We start from the raw sequence: 21879 nt of genomic DNA, 5'->3' as shown, positions 1-21879 counted from the left end.
CCCCACCCTCCCATCTTTCTAATGGGTGTTGTGACTCCATGCTTGGGTTGGTGGGCTCCCCTACTTGAAGTTGCTGGTTCTGTGTTGCCTAGAGCTGTGTCCCTGGGCCGTTGCAGGGCCCTCGAGAGCCACCAGGGAGGCCGGCACCTCTGGTGGTGGAGTCCAGGGCTGTGTGAATCACGGCAGCAGCAGCCGGGGAGCTTGGTTTACCAGGATCTTTCTCCCCATCTGGGCTTCTCCTGGCCCAATGAAAGAACAGTTAATGACGAAGCGGGTCAGGTGGCGGATGAATCTGCTGAGCGTCCCATTGGTCCATCGACTGAACTTAAAAGTTAGCTCTGAAAGAGAAATGTGTCCTTTCCTTTTTACATTGGGCAGTGGCTGCCCTGTAGATGTCACTGGCCTGCCCAACTCCCATCACCATTCCAGTCTCCCAGTCATGTCGGGAGGGATGCAGTCCCCCCCCCCATCCCTGATCCAGGCATTCCCCCAATTTTATCTGGAGGGATGGAGGAACTTGACTGGGTTATTATCTTCCTGATTGGGTCATGCAAACTGCAATTCTGAATAAAGCTTTTTGCAGGGTAGGGGGCCCTGGGGGTGAGCTCATGGAAGTGGGAGGGCAGCGCCCCCAAAAGTATGGGAACTACTGGCTTGGCCTCGTAACCAAGGCATCCCCTTTCTCCCGCAGCTGCGTATTTGCAGCCTCTTCCTGGTTTCCAGATTTCTTGTGTCTTTCCTTTCAGCATGTTGTGTCCCTCCTGGGGGGTGGAGTATGTCCTCTGCCACCCAAAAGCATCAGTTGCTTGCACCTGCTTTTTCTCTGGGCATCTGAGCCGGCAATTGATGTGGAGGATGAAGACTTTTTGGAGTGGGGGGAGGGATATGATGATCTCCCGTCACCTTCTTGCCGCCGCCGCCCTCTTTGCTCGCTTCTGTATTACTCTGTTTATTTAGCCTCTCTCTGCATGTGTGCCCCCCTCCCTTTTTGCAGCTGCTCAGTGCTTGATTTCTCCTTTGATTGCTCTGAGGAATTTGATATAAACGCTTTTGAGGACATCTTTGCTTCGTACGGAAGCAAGAAGTAAGTGGGGGAGAGGCGGAGGAGCGGGCTCTTGGCAGCCGGGGGGAACGCTATCCTGGGCAGACGGACCTTCTGTGCACGCCAGGCGCAGGGTACCAAGCACACAGGGCAGGCAGAGCAGGAGAGGGGGCTGGGACGCACCCTGAGCATCAGCTGTAACCTTGGCCTTGCCATAATGTAAATGTCCGAATCGGGCTAATTTCTGCCCACTCAGAATGTCCTGGCTGCAGCAGCCTTCGTGGCCCCTTGTTCTCCGCTAACTCGGCGGTGCAAAAATTGCAGCAGTTTACACCCTGACGCTATGAAATGTTTTGAGAAACTGAGGGGCGGGGCGGGGGACATGCCATATGCAAATAGTCCGTATCTGAATGGGTTGGCCGTCAGCACAGCCCAGAAGCATTGTGAAGTGTTCATCTGCCCAGGTGTGGCTTTTCACATATTTCTGTTGTCCTCTTTCTGGTTTGTGCCTCTCTCTGGAGGGTGGCAAAGGTAAGGGTTTTGTGTGTGTGTGTGTGTGTGTGTGTGTGTGGAGACACTCTCTCCGCAAGCATGGTGCATGAGTAGAGGGCTGGAGGAGATCTTCCTTGGCTGACCTTGGGAGCTAAACTTGGAACAAGAAGCATTTGTGCAGAGCCATGGCTATGGGGTGGATCCAGAGAACTTTAGAGTCAGAAGGGACCCCCGAGGACCATCTAGCGCAGCCCCCTGCAATGCAGGAATATGCAACTGGCCCGTACAAGGATTATTGAACCAGTGACCTTGGCATTATCAGTGCCATGCTCTAACCAACTGAGATCTATACGATTCATAAATCCTGAGATAATTCAGCTCTGCAAACAGTGTTGGAAGGAATTTGAACAGGGGTTTTATGTAAAAACTCACAGGAAGATGCAATATTGTCAAATTAATGCATATTAAGGAAACTAAACTGTGATTGTAGTCAAGCAGCAGCAGCAGCAGCACCCCCATTTACACACCCCAAACGTCTACGTTTAACAGCAGGTCAACCCCAGGACCATCTCCTCTTTTGTCATCCATCCTTTGAGCATGCTGGGTGATGATGGGGCTCCTCTGTTTAATCCCTGGTGGTTCTGTCTCTTCACGGCTGTCTCTCTCTCTGTGTGTGTGTTGTGTTTCCTCGTGTCGGGTGTGTATCGTGTCTTAGGGACTTGCATGAGCAAATAGTCAGGACTATCAAGGGCCTGCCCTGGCAGGGCGAAGATCCCCGCAGGCTCCTTCAATCGCTCAGCCGGCTCCAGAGGCCCACTTGCCACTTCCTGTGAGTTTGCGCTGGGGGGGGGGTGGAGAGAAAGGCCAAGACTTGCTTGCTTTGCGAAATTTGCACGGAGGAGGAGAGTGGCAAGTGTGGAGCTAAGCAGGCGCGTACAGATCTTCTGAAGAGCTTACCTTGTGTGCTAGTTAGGAGCTGCAGGGGCCACCCTTTGGATTTCAAAAGCACATCTTACTGACTTGCTAGCAACAAAAGCTCAAGCGTAACAGAAAGAGGGCGGGAAATCCTGACTTTTCAAAGGCTCGGGGCTTAAAATCAAAGCAAGGAAGCACCTTGCAGGATTGCAGGAGTTGGCAATGTGGGATTAGTGTCATGGGACACGCTTTCCATGCCACCCTTTGGAGCAGGACCCTCCCCACCCACCCACCCACCCACTTAGCGTCACCAGCTCATCATCTGGCTCACTGAGCCTGCTTTGCTTGATCTAATTTGCTAGGCATGGCTTCGCTGAACTACCAAAACCAGGGCTGCTGATTAGCACTTGAGAATTCAGATATATATGTGTATATTTCAACAGGAAGAGCAGAGGCCCGAAGCAAAAACAGGCCATCCCAAAGGTAAGCTCGCCAGATAACGTCCGGAGATTTGCTGGGCTGTGTTTTCCTTTAAAAGAGAAACTGTTTTGGGGTGGTTGGTGGCATGGTGATGAGGACAGCATAGAATAAATAAATTGTGTAAGTTTCACGTTGTTGCACCCTGCAAAATGTGTGTGAATTTGACGCAGTACAGTGGTACCTCTGGTTGCGAACAGGATCTGTTCTGGAGGCCCGTTCGCAACATGAAAAGCCTGCAACCTGAAGCGGCATATCTGCGCATGTGCGTGGCACTATTTGGTGCGTGGCGCGATTAGGAAACCCGGAAGTAACCCGTTCCGGTACTTCTGGGTTCGGCGCGTTCACATCCTGAAAACGCACAACCTGAAGCAAGCACAACCCGAGGTATGACTGTACCAGAGTCAATTTGCTATGCATATAGAGAGAGCTCAAGACTCTCCATTTCCGGGTTGTGGGTTCGAGTTCCACATGGAGCAGAAGATTCTTACATTGCTGGGGGTTGGACAAGATGATCCTTGTGGCCCTTCCAACCCTATGATTCTGTGATATATATAAAAGTTACATCTCACCCTTCCTACCCAAGAATGCCATTTAAAAACAAATAAGCGGCAATATTCCGAAGCAGATTAGAGAGCCGGTGTGGTGTGGCCATTAAGAGTGGATTTTAGAACCCAGGTCTCCCAGGTCCTAGTCCAGACATAGGCAAACTCCGGCCCTCCAGATGTTTGGGACTACAATTCACATCATCCCTAGCTAACAGGACCAGTGGTCAGGGATAAGGGGAATTGTAGTCCCAAACATCTGGAGGGCTGGAATCTGCCTATGCCTGTCCTAGTCTGACACTCCATCTGCTACATGGCACTAACTCTCCAAGGCCTGCTGAGTAGAGATCAGGCACTTGAGGCATCTCAGTCTTCACTTGGAACAAAATGCAAAGTTTCCAGTCCTTAGGAAGAGGCTGAAAATACGTGGGAAATCAGGGGCGCCGAGGTCCATTGCCAGAGCACACCAGTGCTTGGCTGTTGTCCAAAACACACACACACACCTGCACGATGTTAGTGGAAGTGCAAATTGAACCCCTCGTGCTCAGCGCCAGCCGCTGCTGCAACCTGCTGTTGCAGAGGGATTGTGGCACGCTCCGTGGAGGGTGTGACTCTCTAGCTGTGTCCCCTTTGGCTGCAGAACCTGCTGGACTCCAAGTCCCTGAAGCTCATTGTGAGCATGACGTTGCACGACCGGACCACCAAGTCCCTCCTGCACCTGCATAAGAAGAAGAAGCCGCCCAGCATCAGCGCTCAGTTCCAGGTGAGCAGGCGCCCCTCGCGTCCGAAGGAACCACTGCAGGGACCTTCCACTAACCGAGACACAAAGATCCTTGAGATTCCAGCCAGCTGTGATTTAAACTGTTGTTCTACAACTCCCCTCATCCCTTCATTTCACTTTTAATTTGTATACGGCCTTTCTGCATTACCCAATGCAAGGTGGTTTGCGGCAACATAAATAGGCAACAAAGAACACACACCTTACAATAATCTGATCCAATGCAAAAAGTCATAATAAAACATAACTTTAAAGTAATATTCAATAATCTATAATAGCACACAATAAAACTAAAAGCGTCAGCAAAGAATAATTACACAGAAATTCATTCTTAACAATTACAATAAATAACTACCAAAGTGTGATCAATAAGAATAACTGCATAAAATAACCACAATACATACAAAACCATGTAAAAGGATCAAATTGAGAAACGGAGACACACAACTTCCCCACCACTTAAACTCCATCCCTGACCGCTGGTCCTGCTAGCTAGCAATGATGTGAATTGTAGTCCAGCAGCAGCTGGGGAGACCCAAATTTGAGAAACGTTGATTTATTCTATTATTTATTAGTTATTTGGTTGTATTCGTGTTCCGCCTTCTTCTCCAGGGAGCTCAAAGGGGTGTATATGATTCCCCCTCCTCCGCTCATTTAATCTTCACAACAACCCTGCACAGTAGGTTAGGCTTGAGAGGCAAGGACTGGTCCCCGAGGTCACACCCAGCGAGCGCTTCATGGCCCAGTGGGGGGATTCGAACCTTGGTCTCTCCCAGGCTCTGGTCCAACACTCTAACCACTTGTATGCATGCAGCCCACCCAAAGCAGTTAGGTTGGCCTCCCCCCTGCCCCCGCTTCCAGACCAGCTCTCTCAAGGGGCAGCGCTTGACTCCTCTCTCGCACCTGTGACTCGTTGCAGACATCTCTCAACAAGCTCCTGGAGACCCTGAGCAAAGCCGAGCCCTTCTTCATTCGCTGCATCCGCTCCAACTCCGAAAAGGTAGGGCCTTCTCATGGGAGGGTGTTGCATTATGCTGGAGGAGGGGGACACCCACACCCCAGATCTCCTGCCCTCTTCCTACCTTGTGCTTACACTTGCTTTTTGAGTGGAGTTCCTTTTGCTTTGCAAGGGTGTCTGCCTCTCGGGAAGTCAGCCTGCAGTGATGCCCCTGCAGCCTCTTTGGCACAGGAGCAGCCGACGTAGATGCCGCTGGGCTCCCAGGAGGGGCGGGGATGGCAGTGATGGGAATCTGGAGCCCAGCAGCATCTGAAAGGCCACAGGTATTCTCCACTGCTAACATAAGAAGTAGCGTTCCCCGTGGTGCACAAGAGACGGAGGAATGCCTCTCTGCGTGGGAGGTCCCCTCCTGAGAGCAGGGAGCGCCTCTTCTCAGATCAGGGATGAGGACCATCTGTGCCCCGGTGCTTGTGGGCTTCAGTCTCCAGCAGCCAAGGCCAAGGCGACCCGACAGTCATGGGTGATGGGAGCTGTAGTCCAACCTCATTCTTAGGGCACCACATGGGCTAATCTTGAGTTAGCACGATGGGCTGATTAGTTGCAGCCCTGACCGGTCGAATCCTGCTCCTTCCATTTGCCAGGCACGGACTTGAGCTCTGCCAGTGTGCAGGATCCAGAGAGTGCTGGTTCTAGTGGCTCCTTGGGGTGGATGGGGGAGTCGGGGAGGGGAGGTCAGTGCAGGCACCTCTGCTTGACCCTCTCCTGCTTTCTGTTCCAGAGGGAGCTCCTTTTCGACGAGCGCCTCGTGCTCCAGCAGCTCAGGTACACAGGGATGCTGGAAACCGTGAGAATCCGCCAGTCGGGCTACAGTGCCAAGTTCAGCTTTCAGGTACCGTGGAGCAGGCAGGTCTCTCCCTTGCCCTCATGCTGGGAAGAAGACCCCCTTGCTTCAGCATCCTTCAGAGATCCTGGCTGGGTTTATTCCTGGCTTGGTCTGGGGCAAAAGCGTGCCCCCCTCTGCAATTCATTGGGGCATTGAAAGATTTCACTTTTTGAAATATGACCACCCTACTTTAATTATTTTACACAGCCCTACTTTTATTTGCTCTGACCAGCGGCATCTTTCCAGGGTCTTGGGCACAGAGACAATTACGCCTGCCACCTTGTCCTTTTCAGAAACGGGAGATATTTGCTAAGTTGTTTGCTTCTTGTCGCTGCCTCCCCAGGATTTCGTCGACCAGTTCCAAGTCCTGCTACCCAAGAGTGCCAAAGCCTCTAAGGAGGAGATCTCGGCCTTGTTGACCAAGCTGCAGCTGGGCGCCGGCAGCTATCAAATCGGAAAGACCAAGGTCTGTCCTTGTGGTGCTTGTTGCCTCTGAGCCAACCAAATCTCCCTCCAGCAGCCGCAAAGCCTCTTCTTAACAATCCTTGTGTGTGGAGATCAAGCCATGAGGGGGGTTTTGAGTGCAAAAAAAACCCTCTTCCTGGGAGTTGATTTATTTATTTTTAAAACTTGTATTAATCACTTAACACACATGCACCTATATTCTTTCTTTCTTTTACATTTTTATTCGTTTTCATTTTTAGCAATGGTCATCATCCTTAGATCATAATCATTTTACAAATACGATTCTCAGAATCTCAAGACTTCCCTCCACCCCTCCATGGTTTCCCTAAATATTCTTTTCAAACTGCATCATATCTTATTCTCCAAATTTTCTTAAAACTCAGTGGTAACCATGATTCTCACTTCATGGCAAGTGTTGTTTTTTTACAATCCTGCCAATGTTTTTAATTGCTTACAGTGTTCTTTCAAGCAGCTTATAAAATTTCCCCATTCTTTATTAAATTGATCTCCGATTTCGCCATTTCGGCCTAGTCCATCATCTTTATCAGCCATTCTTACATCCACCTATATTCTTCGATATACACAGTGCTTTTTTCAGCTGAAACCCACTGGATTTCTGGCACCTTTCAGGTGTGTTCTGGCAGCTCTTTAGGCTCATCAACTTGGGCTGCTCAGTCCCACTGCCTCTTTTACTAGAGAAAAGCCCTGGATATAGATGTATACAAGTCGTATACAACATGAAACAACATCATTTAAACCAAAACACAACACTAAACTTTTAGAAAGTATAAAAGCATAGCAAACTCCAGCATGCTACAGGTGCACCTTCACTTTGGAGCTCTTTGCCCATTGATAGCAGGCACCTACTAAGTGCATTTTTGTTCAGACAAGCCTACCTTGATGTTTAGAAAGCTGGTGTGTTTTAATCAGCTTTTAGTCTGTTGTTAACTTTTCAAAAGTCTTTTAACTGTTGTTAATTTTATTGCTTTAAACTGCTTTGAGGTTTTATTTGTTTTTACAGTCGAGCTGTGTCTATAGGTTTTACAAAATAAATGAATGGGCATTGCATGGAAAGCATGGCTTGAGAGCCGCAGTCGCTCCTGAGCAGCACAAGGGGCCAGTCTTGGTCCCTTTCCTCAAGTGACTACGGCTGGCGTCTCCCTCCCTCCCGCAGGTGTTCATGAAGGAGGCCGTGCGGCAGGTGCTGCAGGACACCCTCCACAAGGAAGTCATCCGCAAGATCATAGTCCTCCAGAGCTGGCTGCGGATGGTGCTGGAGAGGAAGCGCTTCTTGCGGGCTCACCAGGCAGCCGTTACCTTGCAGGTAGGAGGGTCGTCCTTCCTCTCCCCACCTCACAGAAACACAAGAAACGCCCTTACGCAGAGTCCGGCCCGTCGTTCTGTCTTACTAGGGATTTCCTGCACTGACTGGCAGCAGATTTATGTGCAGATGGGAGAGACTCAGTCCACACCACGTGGAATTTCTGAGGACCGGAAGCCAGGTGGTCCATCTGCCCCTACCTGCTAATAATAATAATAATAATAATAATAATAATAATAATATTTTCAATAATTTTATTATTTACACCCCACCCATCTGGTTGGGTTTCCCCAGCCATTTCATTTCATTACAGTGGTCATTACAGTACACAGTAAAATTAAATATCAGCAAATAATAGATTCACTCTTAACAATTACAGTAAATAATTTATAAACCCTAGCCAGTAAAAACAGCGCAGTACAATGTGAGAAGCAAAGATGCACAGCTTCTCACCTGTCCTTCCTGGGGCCCCCAGGCTTGCTGGCGTTCCTACCGTGTCCGGAGGGCACTGGAGAGGGAGAACGCAGCCCTCTACATTCAGTCGGTGTGGCGCGGGTACCGGGAGCGGAAGTCTTATGGACGGGAGAAGGCGAGGATTTGCCTTGTTCAGGCTCTGGTCCGAGGACACCTGCAGCGCAAGAGGTGAGGGGGGCATGGCGCTCTTTGCGCATTTTGAGCCCAGGAGGGGAAACTGTAGCCCGGCTAGATCAGACCAAAAGTCCGCCAGGGCCTGCGTTGTTCAGCCTTTGCGCTCATTTACAAGGCCCTGTGCGGTGTCTTGCTTCATTTACTCTTACCGTCCCCCATTAAACCAACTGTTGATTCCCCCCCCACACACACCTTGCAATTTAGATTTCATCAAATGGTCGCCGACAAAAAGCGAGAGGAAGAAGCAGTTTTGCAGGCTCTTGCGGAGCAGCAGCGGCAGCAGGAGCAGGTGAACGGGCTACACCAGCCAGAGGAGCATGTTTCAAGCCAGGCTCCAGCAGAGCCCACGGAGGCGTCCCTGGATGAGACAGGTGAGGCAGAGGACGAGGAAGGAGCCGGGAGCAGCGGCGACGGCAGGGACCAGTCCCCTCCACGCTCCCAAAAGGGTGCAGCCACCAGCAGTCGGGAAAAGCGGGCGTTCCGCCGGCAGAGGGGCCTGGAGCACAACAAGCTGCAGAGCAAACATGTTGGCTTCTCCTTGGATGACCCCCGCAGCAGTGGGGGAAGCAGCCCATTGAGGAGAGAAGGGGGCTACATGCCTGAGCGGCCCAGAACAGAAGGGGAGCAGGAGGCGGGCGTCTCCCCTCAACCGCACCCCCCCGGCAGCATGCCAGGAGAGAGGGCTGAAGGCAGCAAGGAGGACCGGCTTCCTTTGGACGGTGGCATTCCGGCCCCTACACCAAAGCAAGAGGACAGGACTGTGGTGAAAGAGGACTCAAATGGGTTGGGGAGGCAGGACAGCCCCAAAATCCGCGTCAGCCAGAGCTTCACGTACCCCGAGAGGCCCACGGATCTGGCCCTCGGCCTCCCTGGTGGCCTGGCCAGCAGCTGGAGCTTCCGGAGCCCGGCGGACAAAGGCCGACGGGCATCTCAGAAGGAGCTGGACAGCCCCCCTTCCTTCCACATCCAGCGGTACCAGGATGACCCTGGGAAGCTGCGGGACAAGCGGGAGAGGTGGAAGGGGAAGAGGCGGCTGGCCGGAGGCAGGCAGAGCGACGGGCTGAGCCAGTCCTTGGACGAGAGGGGGCAGCCGGCCCGGTCTCCCTCCCCGCAGCTCAGGTGAGCCCTGCGCCACCCGGCTTCCAGGGGGTGGAAGGAGTGCTGAATCCACCAGGATGATTCTTTGGGGGAAGCCAGGAAGTGGCATCACAGCGCTTTAAGTGCATGGTATAACTATGGCCATAGAGACGTATTAGCTTCTAGCTAGGGGAGCTTTTGTAGGGTCTCCCGGCTTCAAGGAACTTGTTGTCAGGATGAGATACTGGGAAGGATCAGAGAAAGGGCTATAATGCAGGACTGTGTGTCTGTTCCTGTACTTGCTTGATTTCTATCCTGCCTTTCAATTTTCTGGCTGCAGCCTCCACGTTTGGAGGGGTGTTGAAAGGACCAGAGGGAAGCAACTTTCCCCCCAACCCCTAAAAATGCAGCAGCCCAGTTCTGCATTATTTTATAGGCAGACGATACACTATCAAAGCCAAACGGCAGTGGCCAAAGAGGGCTAGCTTTGTGCTGATGGTTTGTCCGTCCAGATTGAAATCGTGCATGTTCTTGGCCTCCAAGGGGCCCCCTTTCAAAAGCAGGGTTCCCAATCCCTGGAATGGGTGGTTCCATTTTGAAACGCCTCTTTCTCCCTCTTTGCAGGAAAAAGGAGACAGCGTCTTCCTTGGATGACATTCCCAGGCTCGCTGTCCCCATCCAGGTAAGGGCAGTGGTTTGTTTGGTGGGGGTGCAGTTACAGAATTCTGCCCACCACCAGTTTGAGCAAAGAGTGGCAGAGGGTCCTACGTGTTGCATCCGGATGAGTTCTACGCAGAGAAGACTCACTGGAACTAACAGACGAAAGTTGCTTGTGCGTGTTAATTTCAGGGGTTCTAGCCTGAGTAGGATTGGGTTGGTACAGCCCCAGTGTGTTATTCCTGCATCAAACCAGCTTGCTAGGAATCGCAAGTGAGGAGAATTGCTGCTGTGGGGCTCCAGTCCTGCTTGTGTGTTTCCTAAAGGGGGCATCTGGTCAGCCCTTGAAAGGACTAGACGCCGGGCCCCTTCGGGTTGGATCCAGCTGCTGCTGCTGCTGCTGCTGCTGCTAGAGTCTTCTTCCTTTCTCATGGGCAGTTTGCTTCTCTCCATCTTGCACAGCAACCTCAGAATGTGCCGGAAGGTGACTGGAACGACAAGAAGCCTCTCACACCACCGAGGCAGGCCCAGGAGCTGCTTCCTCCTTCTGTCCTGGACGCAGCCAGCCCCACAGCCACCTCCGGCCAGCAGGTGGACGGCAGGTATGTGCTCATGCTCTACTTGTCCAGGCAGAAAACCGGCAGGGCTCTTTCAGCGTAGACATTGGCGATGGAGAGCCCCCCCACCCCCGCCCCGGTGCTGTCCTAGTATCCCAGACCCACTCTAACAACTTAGCGGTTGTTCTACAAAGGGAGCTGCTCTGGTGCAAAATTCATGGTTGGCAAAGCCCCTCCTCCTTCACCTCTTAGGGTCTCCCACCCTACCCCCGGGAGTCTCCCACCCTACCCCCGGGAGTCCCCCCCCCCCGCACCAGGACTGTGCCTGTTGAAGAGACTCCCAGGCGGAGCCCCCCTCACCCCGCCCCCCTCTCCTGCTGCACCTTCCTCCTTGCCTGCCTCATGTCTCCCCCCCCCCCGCCACCTCCCGAGTAACTATGGAGTCCTGGCCTAGCCATCTCCCCACCTCCATTGACCCATCCCATTGCTTTATCCTTTGTGGGGTTGTTGGTTTTTGGGGTGGGGGGTGGGGACGAGACCCCAAACCTAGGAGGGGTGTAAAAGCTTAAAAACAAACCACCTCCCCTCGCTCTCCTTTAAGGGACGGGTGAGAATTAAGCCCCCTGCCTGTCTTATCTCTGTGGATTGTCTCTTTTTTGTGGGGCGGGCTGGGGAGGCGGGTGTTCAGCGTCAGAGGATGCTATTTAAACTGTTCTGGGTTCTTCTTTAAGTTATTTATTTATTGGACCACACGCCTCTATTTGTAGCTATTCTGGGTGTCCACCGCTGTTCCTTTTTCTTCCTCCTCCTCCTCCTTCCTTTGCTGGTTCTTTTGTCCATGCATTCTGTGTGTCTCCCCCAAAAAACACGCCCCCGTCTTGTTGAAGAGAGCGGAGCAGGCGCCCCATGCTTGGACCTGCCGTTGCCGCGAGGGTTTGACTCCTCGGTTAGAGCGGCTGCTTTCCTGGCCGAAGGAAGTCCTCCCTGTTCCGGTCACCAGGTAAGGCTGGGGGAAAGAAACCTCAGAGAGCTGCTGCCAGCCAGTGGGCGCAGCGCTAAGCTAAATGGACCGGTGGCCTTACTCCTCACAAGGCGGAGTCGGTGAAATCAACCACCAAGACTGGAGTCTTAATTTTGTTTTTTAGCAATCGGGCTGTTGCTCAGCGGTAGAGCGCCTGCCCTCCGGTCCTCGGTCCCCAGTGGTATCTCTAGGTGGAGCTGGGAACAACACCCCCCCTCGCCTGGAGGGCCACTGCCGGTCAGTGTAGACAATATACCTAGGGGGACAGACCCAATGGTCTGACTCTTGTGTAAGGTGGCTTCTTGGAATTAAGCCTTGGACAGAGAACTCTTCCTTGGATTCCTGAAGCCGAATTGCTTTGGTCCCCGTGTTTGAATTCTGCAGCTGCCACCCTCCCCGTTTGGTCACCTGCAGAGGCCCCCTTCTCCAAAGCAGGATTGGTCCTGCAACTCCGCTAGCGGGGAGGCCCACACCCTGCGATCTGTGCCTGCCCCTCTGGTTGTGCAATAGTGGGGTCCTTCCTTCCCCAAATGGGTCCTCTCCATCTCTCTTCCTCCCGGAGTGGCAGTCTGTGGCTTTTGTGCAGTCTTCAGGGCAGGACATCTCCGGCCCAGCCGTCAGCGAGGAAGGGAGTTGGGAATCCCAACAAATCTGGAGGTCTGCAGATCTCCCTTCTGAAGCCTCGTTTGGCAGCATAGAAAATGACGCCTGGCTCTGTATGCTTTCATAGGACAGCCACGATCTAGGAAACTGCTCCGTTTGCAGTTGCGGGGATCTCCTGGCCTCTGATTTGTCTGGACACAGATCTCCCAGCTTTCCACTCTCTTTGGCCTCGCTGGCTGGCCAACTGGGGAGGGTAAAGACCCTCCTTGCCGGCCCGGCATCGCCAAAATGTCGCCAGGAGAGCTTTCCTCAATTCCCACAGCTGCGGAGGATGGTTGCGTCTCTCCCTTTCTCTCTGCCTCCTTTTCCCAGCTGTGTCTAAACCCCTGAGAAAATCCCTTTCCAGTTCTCCCCCCCCATCTTCCTTGGTGTACAGGAAAAAGGAAATGCAATCCCCAAGGCCCGTTCCTTGTAAATAGAAGTAGACTCTGAAGTGTGTGTGTGTTTGGAGGTCCTCTTGCTGTGCCGTGCTTTTGTGCTGCTGGTGGTTCATTTCTGTTTCGTGTGCGTGTGAGCGTGTGTTTGGGTTTTTTATTTATTTATTTTAAGAAAATGTTAACACACGGTTTTTCAGTTGCTTGTAGGTTATTCTCTTTTTAAAAAAACCAATACCACTGTATTTAATAAGATGAACGAGAATAAGGCGGGCCGAGGGGAGGTTGGCAACAGGAGCAGCTGCTCAACTCCTCCTCGGATTAATCCACGTTTGAAGCAGTATCGCGCCACTTTAAAGAGTGACGGCTGCCCGCACTCCCCCAAAGAATCATGGGAATAGTATTTTGTTCAGGGTGCTGTTCCCTTCGCAGAGCTACAGTTCCCAAATCGGTTTAACAACCAACTCTTCTTTCCAGGGAACTCTGGGAATTGTAGGTCTGCATTTAAAGCACTACGAAACCCCTCCCCAAAGATCCCTGGGAACTGTAGAGACCTCCCTGTCCCCTCACAGAGCCACAATTCCCAGAGTGGTTCAACCATCACAGGCAACTCCATCCTCTTTCAATTTGGCCCATGAGGGCCAGTATCTTAGTTTCTTGTGGGGAAAGGTGCCAGGTTCAGTTTCTGGGATCTCTCCAGAGCGCTGGGAGCCTGAAACCCATGGCAGCTGCTGCCAGTCAGTGTTGACAGTACTGAGCGACATGGGACTCTGTAGAACGCAGCTTCCTCGTTGCCCTAACATATCCCCTCTGGGAGCATGTTTGGGTCCTTGATGGCACAGACCACTTAGGGCTGCGTTCTCCAAACTTGGGTCTCCGAATGTTTTCAAACTACACCATTCCACTTTTGTGGAACCACCTTACCCAGTAAAGCCCACCAGTCAGATACAGTCCTGTTGATCTTCCAGACCCACAGGCCGAGGAGAGTTCTTCAGCAGCTTGCGTTGATGCAACTGATTTGCAATTGGGGAATCTGTTAGCTTGGGCTATCTGTACTTTGCAGGCCTGGAAGTCAGATTCTGGCACCGTCTGCACTGAATAGTCAAGGCAGCACCGTTGCACTTGAAGCAGCCATAGGTTCCCCTAAAGGATTATGGGAAGTGTTTGTAAAGGATGCCGAGAGCTGGAAATAGGAGGTACATATTTCCACCACAGAGTGAATCCCAGAGCCAATACCTCTTCCCAGAAAACAGGGGGAACAGTAGGCTCTGCGAAGGGAATGGGGTCCCCTAACAACTCAGCATACTTCAGAAACTATGCTTTCAATGCTCCCTGACCCACTGGTCCTGCTAGTCAGGGAGGATGGGAGTTACCGACGGGGTAAAAAGTTGCAAGAGGAGAATCCCAAGTGCTAAAACAGAGATCGTAATGCAGGCAGTAAAACCCGTCCGGAAATCATAAGGGGAATTGAGGGAGGGGGGTGTCTCTCAAGAGCTCTCGGCACCCTGAAAACTACAGCTCCCAGGATTTTGGGGTGGAAGAGGGAGCTGTGACTGAAGCTATCCTGTCCGCGTAGAGTTCAGACGCAGCCTCCGTCATGCCCCGAGTAAACCCAAAATGAACAGACATGGCTGGCGTTGGGTGGCCAGTTTCAATGGGTCTACTCTGGAGCAGGACTCTTGCCTTCCCTTCCGACATGGGGAGGGGGAACTTGTTGCCCCCCTCGGGTGCTGCTGGGGCTCCGGATCCCACCAGCAGCCAGCTGTTGGGAGCCCAGCCAACACCTGGAAGGCTTGTTTGCCCCGTCCGGCTTCTACATTCCCTGCACCCCCCCCCCCACCCAGTGAGGGCATTCCAGGTTTTTTCTTGGACCGCAGTTCCTAAAAACCTCAACCGCTCCAGACCTCAGCCTCTGGGGACAGAGCTGCCTGAGGCTGGAGGCATCTGCAGGGCACCAGGTTGGGGAAGAGGCTGTTGTGCCATTAGCTGCTGCTGTAGGAGAGGGAAAAGGCCCCCATTTGCTGTTCCTGCCTCCTTGGACCTGCAAGCAGTCTTTCCCTGCTTCACCTGGAGAACTCCGGGCTTTAAATATTCTCAAACGACCAAACTCCACCGTTTAAAACATTCCTTTTTTTCTCTTATTCCTCAGCCCTCCACCTCACGATCCCCCTTTTCTTTTTTCATGGAAACGCTACGTACGGTTTTGGGTTTTATTTTCGTTTTGGCGGATATTTAGACACAAAACATTCTCTCTTTGTGAAGTTTACTTCTATGGGGGAAATTATATATATATATAAATATAAATATAAATATAAAAATATATATATATGCTGTACTGTATTTAAAAAAAAACTGTCGGAAGTGTCAAAATGAGTTCAGTTTCTTAAAAAAAAAAAACCCTTAAAAGCTATGGGGTGGAAAGAAAATCCCAATATTGTGGTACCAAGGAGAGTTGTGAAGAAATAAAATTCTGATCACGAGAAGCATTCCATGCTGCTAGTCCCTGTGAAGGAAAGGGGGAGGCCGAGTGCTTGAAGAGTGTCTAATGTGACCGGGGGGGGGGGGGGGGGGCTCAGGTGCTTTTAAAAGGGTTTTTTCCTGCATGGCTAACAGCACCAGTTTGTGGAGTGGGCTGTGGCTCAGCGGTAGCTGTCAGCCAGGCGGCTGTGTGGCTGCACCTCCAGCAGCAGAGGCAGTCTACCCCTGAATGCCAGCTGCTGGGAACAAGCAGGGAGTGCCTCACTGTTGCTCTCGCATTTAGTTAGGGGGCTTCCCTTCGAGGGCAGCGGGTTGTCTGTGGTGAGGCCGGGAGGCTGAGTAAGTTTTTAGAAATGAGGAAAGAATGGGATTCTAGAGTCGGAAGAGACCCAATATACGGGGATCGAACCTGCAACCTTGGGAGTGTGGCCAGCCGTTGCCATTCGACTGCAGTCAGGAGCCTGGCATCTCCGCCGCACTCAAAATATAATTTAATAAGAATAATAATTTATTACTTATATCCCGCCCATCTGGCTGAGTTTTCCCAGCTACTCTGGGCGGCTTCCAACAGGAGATTAAAAATACATTAAAACATCAGTCATTAAAAGGACAAACCGCGTTGACCCAACGGCAACCAGAGGCGCTAGCGGCAGAGAGAAGAAGCACCTGTCCTGGCAACGGCATGCAAAAAAAGGCAACCTGCTTTTTCTTTAATTGGGAAGCGCAAAAAGATCTGGAACTTTTGAATGAATTGGGAAGGACCAGGGGTCGCAGTCAGGAGATGCCTACGCCCGTGCCAAATCTGCCCCCCAGCCCTGAAGTTCTCTGTTTCGGTATCCGAGGCGCTGCAGGAAGAGGGAGATGAGGCCTCTGCTGGGAGGAGAGAGGGCTGCGAACGTGGGCGACGGCGCCTGCTTCCCAGATCCAGCTGCCTAAATGGTGGGGCGCAAAGCTGGCTCCAGTGCCCAGGGAGTCTCGGATCCAACCTTGGCAGAAGCACGTGGCCCTCGTTCACCCGGTTGTTTCGATCTCGACTCTGTCGCCTTCATCATCTTCCTCCACGCTGAGGGATGGGTGCTTAGGCTAAAGAGAAAGCGGGGTGGGATCTCATCAGTTGAGGATCTATGCAGCTGGTGAGATCTCTGGCTGGAGCAGAGAGTATCCTCTTGTACCAGAAACCCAGGAGAGTTGCTGCTGTGTGGACCATCGTGAACTGGACGGACCTCTGGTCTCGCTAAATACAAGGCAGCCTGCTGAAATTCTCCCTTAAGGCACGCATCCCCAAACTCTGCCCTCTAGCTGTTTTGGGACTACAACTCCCATGATTCCTAGCTAACAGGACCAGTGGTCAGGGATGATGGGAATTGTAGATGGGGTGGAGACGCGGGGTATAAATAATAAATTATTATCCTCCTGTCCTGCCCACCTCTGCCCTACAAGAGAACATGGTCCCCCAGCTCATGATTCAAAGGATCTGAGGCTGCAGTTCTGGGATAACCCCTCTCTCCTCCGGAGACCCCGAACTTGCGCCCTGTGCCGCTGCCTCGGTTTACCCACCCGGTGCTTCAGGTACGACAGGTAGGTGTCCCAGCCGAGGGTGATGACGTTCATGTAGAGCACCCGGTACGCGGCGGGCAGGAAGAGGAAGTTCATCAGCTGCGCCGGGGGCCAGACGCACCAGTCCATCTGCGAGCGGGGAGAGGAAATTGGAGTCAGCTGCTCCACAGGACAGGATGTGATGTCAGGACGGGGAGGGACCAGTCTTACCTTATAGAACTCCCAGAAATTGTCCTCCAACTCTTGCCAGCTCTGGTCCAGCGTTTGCCCCTCCAGAGACCCCATCCCTGCAGGGAGACAAAGGAAATGGCTGGGTGTGTTTGTGTGTGCAGAATGAGGCCGGGCTGGAAGGAAGAGGTGTCAGAAGCTGAAGAGGTCACAGGGCTTAGTGGGAGGGGAGAGAGTGTGGCAGTCTGGACTCGGAGGCAGAAGCAGGAGTCTGGCTGGTGGGAAATCTAGGGAGTTTCCCCCTCCTACAAAAAACTCCCCGCCCCTCGTGTCTCCCAGAACCAAGAGAGGCATGCAAAGGGCGGAGGAGAGGTGGGCCTTCTCTTTTCCATTGCCTGCCCAGAAGATTAGCGCTGAAGGATAAAATGGTAGTGTTGAGACCCCCAAGGGTCATCTAGCCCAACCCCGTGCAGTGCAGGAATCTTGTCCAGACCCATTGTACCACAGGAGTGCTATCGAGCCCCAGTCCGTACCTGACCACCTCCACACGCACGCAATCCCTCCAAGCGGGATTTCTCTCCTAGCAGTGTCAAGGAATGTCCTTAACTCACCCAAGAAGTACCAAACGCCCAGCGCCGGGGAGGCCACCATCTGGTCGATGAAAACCTTCTTGAGGACACTCCGGATCCCACTGAAGCCGGCAGCGGGGAAGGTGCGGTCGAGCCACAGATACCAGTAGTGCATTAGTGGGCCCATGCTGCATCCGATGGCAAACATGCGCGCTGAGGAGGAGGAGAAATCTGTAGTCTCCACAGGCAAAAAAAGAGTGGCTCCATCGTTTGGAAGTCTAAATGGAGCACTTGTGAAAAGCTGAGGAGGGGGTGGCAACTGGACAGGGGTTTTCCAGCTGGGATTCCTGCATTGCAGGGGGTTGGAGTAGAGGACCTTTGGGGTTCCCTTGCGATTGCAGCTCTGCGATTCCCTTTGCAGAGAGAGTGCTTTGGATTCCTACTGCCTCCTCCAAACAACAGTGGGATGTGTGGGTGGGGTCCCCCCCCGCAGAGGGAAAATTCATGTTAAATTGCTGTTTCAGGCATCGTTTTTAAAAGTCTGGAATGGATTAATCCATTTTTCATTACTTTCTATGGGAAAGCACACCTTGGTTTTGGAACGGACTTCTGGAACAGATTAAGTTTGAGAACTAAGGTACCACTGTAAAACTTGCACCAACATTCTAAGCGTTTGCGTGATAATGTGTATAATCAGAATAAAAACAACAAGCCACTGTGGGAATTATAGTTTAGCCAGGCGTTGGCATACCACGCCGCTCTTATCAAGATAAGAATAATTAATATATAGTGTTGGCATACCACACTAAATTAGGTAAGATACAGAGCTTCATTTGGCATACCATTTGGCTCTGTGGGCATTGTGGGCACCAAGTTGGGAAATTCAGTATCAATGGGCTCCTGTATCTTATCAGGTTTTGAGAGAGCAGAGGACTAGCTTTGTGGAAACAGGCTTGCTTTCTTCATTGACTCAGGAAGAAGGGGATGTTAACCCTTCGCTCTCAGATTTGCAGGTAATAGCATTTCAGAGAGCTAAGTCATCAGTTTCTTCTCTAAAGGAGTCAATGAGAGCTGAGGCACTGAGATTCAGGAAAGGGTTAAAAGCAGAGCTTCAGTCTTTCCCCGCCATGCAGGTAGGAAGGAAAGAAAGTTTAGTGGAAAAGGCAAGGAGAAAGCAGGGCAAGCAGACAGCTGGCAGGAATTGTCTAAAAGAATCTTGTTTATTGGTCTTGATATTGTTGCTTTTGGTCTTCTTGCTGCTGCCGGAAGCACATGGCGACAAAGCGCCTTTGCTACCTTTGTTCTGTAACACACCTGGCCCTTTAAGAATGTTATTTTGAGGAAAGGTTTTTGTTGGGCAATGCAAATGAGGGTGGCTGAGAAACAGGCAGCTTCCCCCTCCCCTTGTTCGAGTGTGGGGGGGGGGAGGGCTAGTTTTGAAATGGCATGGTTTGGCTTTTCCCACGTGTTTGAATCTCTTTGTTTGAATTTCTCTTAATTTCTTTTAAGCTTCAAAGTTTTTGATTGGTTGCTATTAACTGAAAGGCACAATCAGAGAAATTTTCATTTTAGGGGACCCTGGGGCAAGGCAGAGCAAGGTTTGGGAAACCTTCCTTTAAAGAGACTGCAGGATAAGTTCATTTCTTTTCCATGGGGTTGTTATTCTTATGCCATCTCAATTAAAGGGACTCTTGCCAAAAGAAACAGTGGGTCTGGTTCTTCCTCAATCTTCTGCTGGTAAAAAGGGGATTTTTAGGATCATTCCCTATGTGAATCTGTGGTGCAGGAAACAGGCAGTTTTGGGTTTACAGACCTAGCATTTTGGCTGTGATTGAGGTTATTAAGGAATCAGAACCAAAAACGCATATATTTATTAAATGGCAGGTCTTTTTAGGGTATACTGGACTCTGAAGTGGATCTTTTAGTAATCTCTGCCAAGCATTGGCCCATTAAAGAATCATCTTCAGTCTGGGGTATCTGAGGAACTCAAAAGGCACATTGCAGTCCTTCCCATTCCTGTTAACTTGTGGGGAAGGGACTTAATGAAGCAGTTCAATGAAGGAGTTTAGTAAAAAGTTAGTTATAGATAACTAGAATTTAGTAATAAGTTATTTATAGATAATTAGAGAAAAAATCATAGGTCTTTCTAAGCTCACTGCCTACCTATAGCATGATGCTTTACAGACTCTATTTGAGAAAAACAATTAGAGCATTTACTCAGGAGAAGTAATTAATTCTTTTTTTTATTTATTTACAATACTTAATCTTACACTCATCATACTGAATATAAAAATTAAAAATACAAAATCAAAGAAAAAACAAAAACACATACAACACAACCATAATGATATAACATAAAATACCAACCAAAAATAGCACCAATGACAACATTAGCACATAACAACTTATAGAAAATTATATAAAACAACTAATCTGTTATTTTACACACCCACACCCACCCTCATTACAATTCTTCTTTAATTCTTGACTTAAACATAAGTTATTAACCTTAACTAGACTTTAATATCATACATAAATAAGCACACATATACACACATACAGACTTCCTGTCTTTCCTGATAAGCATTCCTTTTCTGCTCTTGAAAGTACATAACATTTTCATTTGTCCTTTATTTAATTCCAAAACCTTCTACAAAACCAAACACAGCTTCTTTTTCTGACAGTGTATTTTCCTCCAGGATCATTCAAAGGCCACCACGGACTTTATACCATTTTGGATGCCTTGCAGGTATTTTATATATCTCTCCCATTTTTTCACAAATGCCTGTCTATTGTTTCCTCTCAAGCTACTGGTCAGCTGGGCCATCTCGACATACTCTTGAAATTTATATTGCCATTCTTTTACTTTTGGTACGCTCTCCCCTTTCCAATTTGATGCTATCAGCGTTCTTGCAGCTGCCGCTCCATATAAAAAAATATCTTTTGAGCTCTCTGGAATATCATTCTCAATGATACTTAGGAGGAATGCCTCCGGCTTTTTAAGGAAAGATACTCCTAAAATTTTCTTAAGTTCTTCATATATTAAGTTCCAGAACTCCTTGATCTTTTTACAGGTCCACCACATGTGGTACATGTCTCCATTGGCTTCTCCACAACGCCAACAGTTATTAGCTAGATTTTTATACATTTTGGAGAGCCGTGACGGAGTCAGGTACCACCTATACTGCATTTTTAACATGTTTTCTTTAATGCTGTAACATGCAGTGAACTTCATTGTAGTTTTCCAAAGTTTTTCCCATTGATGTAACATTATGGGGTGGCCAATATCTTGAGCCCATCTGACCATGACTTCTTTTACTTCTTCCTCTTGAACCTTCCATTCTAAAAGGATTTGGTACATCCTAGATATTATCTTAGTTTTATTGTTCAATATTTCTGTTTCGAATTTTGACGATTTTTCGGCGAATCCAATTTTTTTGTCTTTTTTAAAAATTTCGTATAACTGATAGTAGTCAAGCCAGCTCGTAAGATGTTCTTTTATTTCCTCATATTCTCTTAGGGCTATTTGATTGTCCTTTTCTTTTAGTAACTCGTTGTACTTTAGCCAATTCCCTTTCATATTTTTCTTCTTTAATACCATAGCCTTTTCAGGGGAAATCCATTTAGGAGTTTTGGGTTCTAAAAGTCCTTTGTATCTTTCCCAGACTTTAAATAATGCATTTCTTATTATGTGCCCCCTAAAGCCTTTATGAACTCTTGCTTTATCGTACTGTAAGTAGGCATGCCAACCATAACGGTTGTCATGCCCTTCTAAGTCTAAGAGTTCCGTATTTTCCAGTCGACACCAGTCTTTAATCCAAGAGAGGCACGCTGCCTCATAATATAATCTAAAATCTGGGAGCCCAAATCCTCCTCTGTTTTTGTGATCTATTAAAAGAGTATGTTTAATTCTTGGTCTGTTTCCAGACCAGATAAATTTAGAGACTTCCTTCCGCCAGGCCTCAATACAACTTATATTCCCTATGATAGGGATAGATTGAAAAAGGAACAGTAGCTTGGGTAGGATATTCATTTTAACCACTGAAATACGTCCCCAAAAAGATAGTTTCAACTTGCTCCACGTTTCCATGTTCTTTTTAATATCAGCCCATACTTTCACATAATTATCCTCATATAAATTTATATTTTTTGTGGATATCCAAATTCCCAAATATTTTATCTTTTGACATACTTTAATTTTTGTTAATTTTTCAATTTCCTCTTTTTCTCCAGG

General features: G+C 49.8%; 2 protein-coding genes across 2 annotated transcripts in view; one reads left to right on the top strand and one right to left on the bottom strand.

Annotated features, from left to right (window-relative positions):
• Nucleotides 1-10918, top strand: part of LOC117039764 (unconventional myosin-IXb-like) — a 40498-nt gene extending 29580 nt beyond the window's left edge. Inside the window, exons 16-27 of the mRNA XM_033136948.1 lie at nt 995-1084; nt 2250-2363; nt 2893-2932; nt 4112-4234; nt 5169-5249; nt 5986-6096; nt 6434-6556; nt 7730-7879; nt 8352-8518; nt 8729-9643; nt 10226-10283; nt 10721-10918. Of these exons, the coding sequence (XP_032992839.1) occupies nt 995-1084; nt 2250-2363; nt 2893-2932; nt 4112-4234; nt 5169-5249; nt 5986-6096; nt 6434-6556; nt 7730-7879; nt 8352-8518; nt 8729-9643; nt 10226-10283; nt 10721-10918 (2170 nt within the window). The remainder of the gene's footprint in view (nt 1-994; nt 1085-2249; nt 2364-2892; nt 2933-4111; nt 4235-5168; nt 5250-5985; nt 6097-6433; nt 6557-7729; nt 7880-8351; nt 8519-8728; nt 9644-10225; nt 10284-10720) is intronic.
• A 5022-nt stretch (nt 10919-15940) lies between these two features.
• Nucleotides 15941-17868, bottom strand: LOC117039641 (mpv17-like protein 2). The gene is made up of 4 exons (XM_033136818.1): nt 17688-17868; nt 17119-17195; nt 16909-17037; nt 15941-16434 (listed from the first exon to the last, which is right to left on the bottom strand). Exons 1-4 carry the CDS (start codon nt 17851-17853, stop codon nt 16363-16365), a joined length of 444 nt encoding a protein of 147 aa, XP_032992709.1. The 5' UTR covers nt 17854-17868; the 3' UTR covers nt 15941-16362.
• Between the last annotated feature and the right edge of the window lie 4011 nt (nt 17869-21879).

This window comes from Lacerta agilis, chromosome 18 (assembly GCF_009819535.1).
Source record: "Lacerta agilis isolate rLacAgi1 chromosome 18, rLacAgi1.pri, whole genome shotgun sequence".
Taxonomy (NCBI): Eukaryota; Metazoa; Chordata; class Lepidosauria; order Squamata; family Lacertidae; genus Lacerta; species Lacerta agilis.
The sequence above is the reverse complement of the archived record's forward strand: the minus strand, read 5'-3'. Positions and strand labels throughout refer to the sequence as shown.

What these genes read in the sequence shown, in the direction of transcription:
- LOC117039641 (XM_033136818.1), bottom strand. Translation starts at nt 17,853, where the DNA reads ATGTTTGCCATCGGATGCAGCATGGGCCCACTAATGCACTACTGGTAT. An exon ending in ATTTCTGGGAGTTCTATAAG is followed by an intron (nt 17,038 to 17,118) that starts GTAAGACTGGTC and finishes CCCCGCTCGCAG; the next exon opens with ATGGACTGGTGCGTCTGGCC. An exon ending in TGTCGTACCTGAAGCACCGG is followed by an intron (nt 16,435 to 16,908) that starts GTGGGTAAACCG and finishes CTTTCTCTTTAG; the next exon opens with CCTAAGCACCCATCCCTCAG.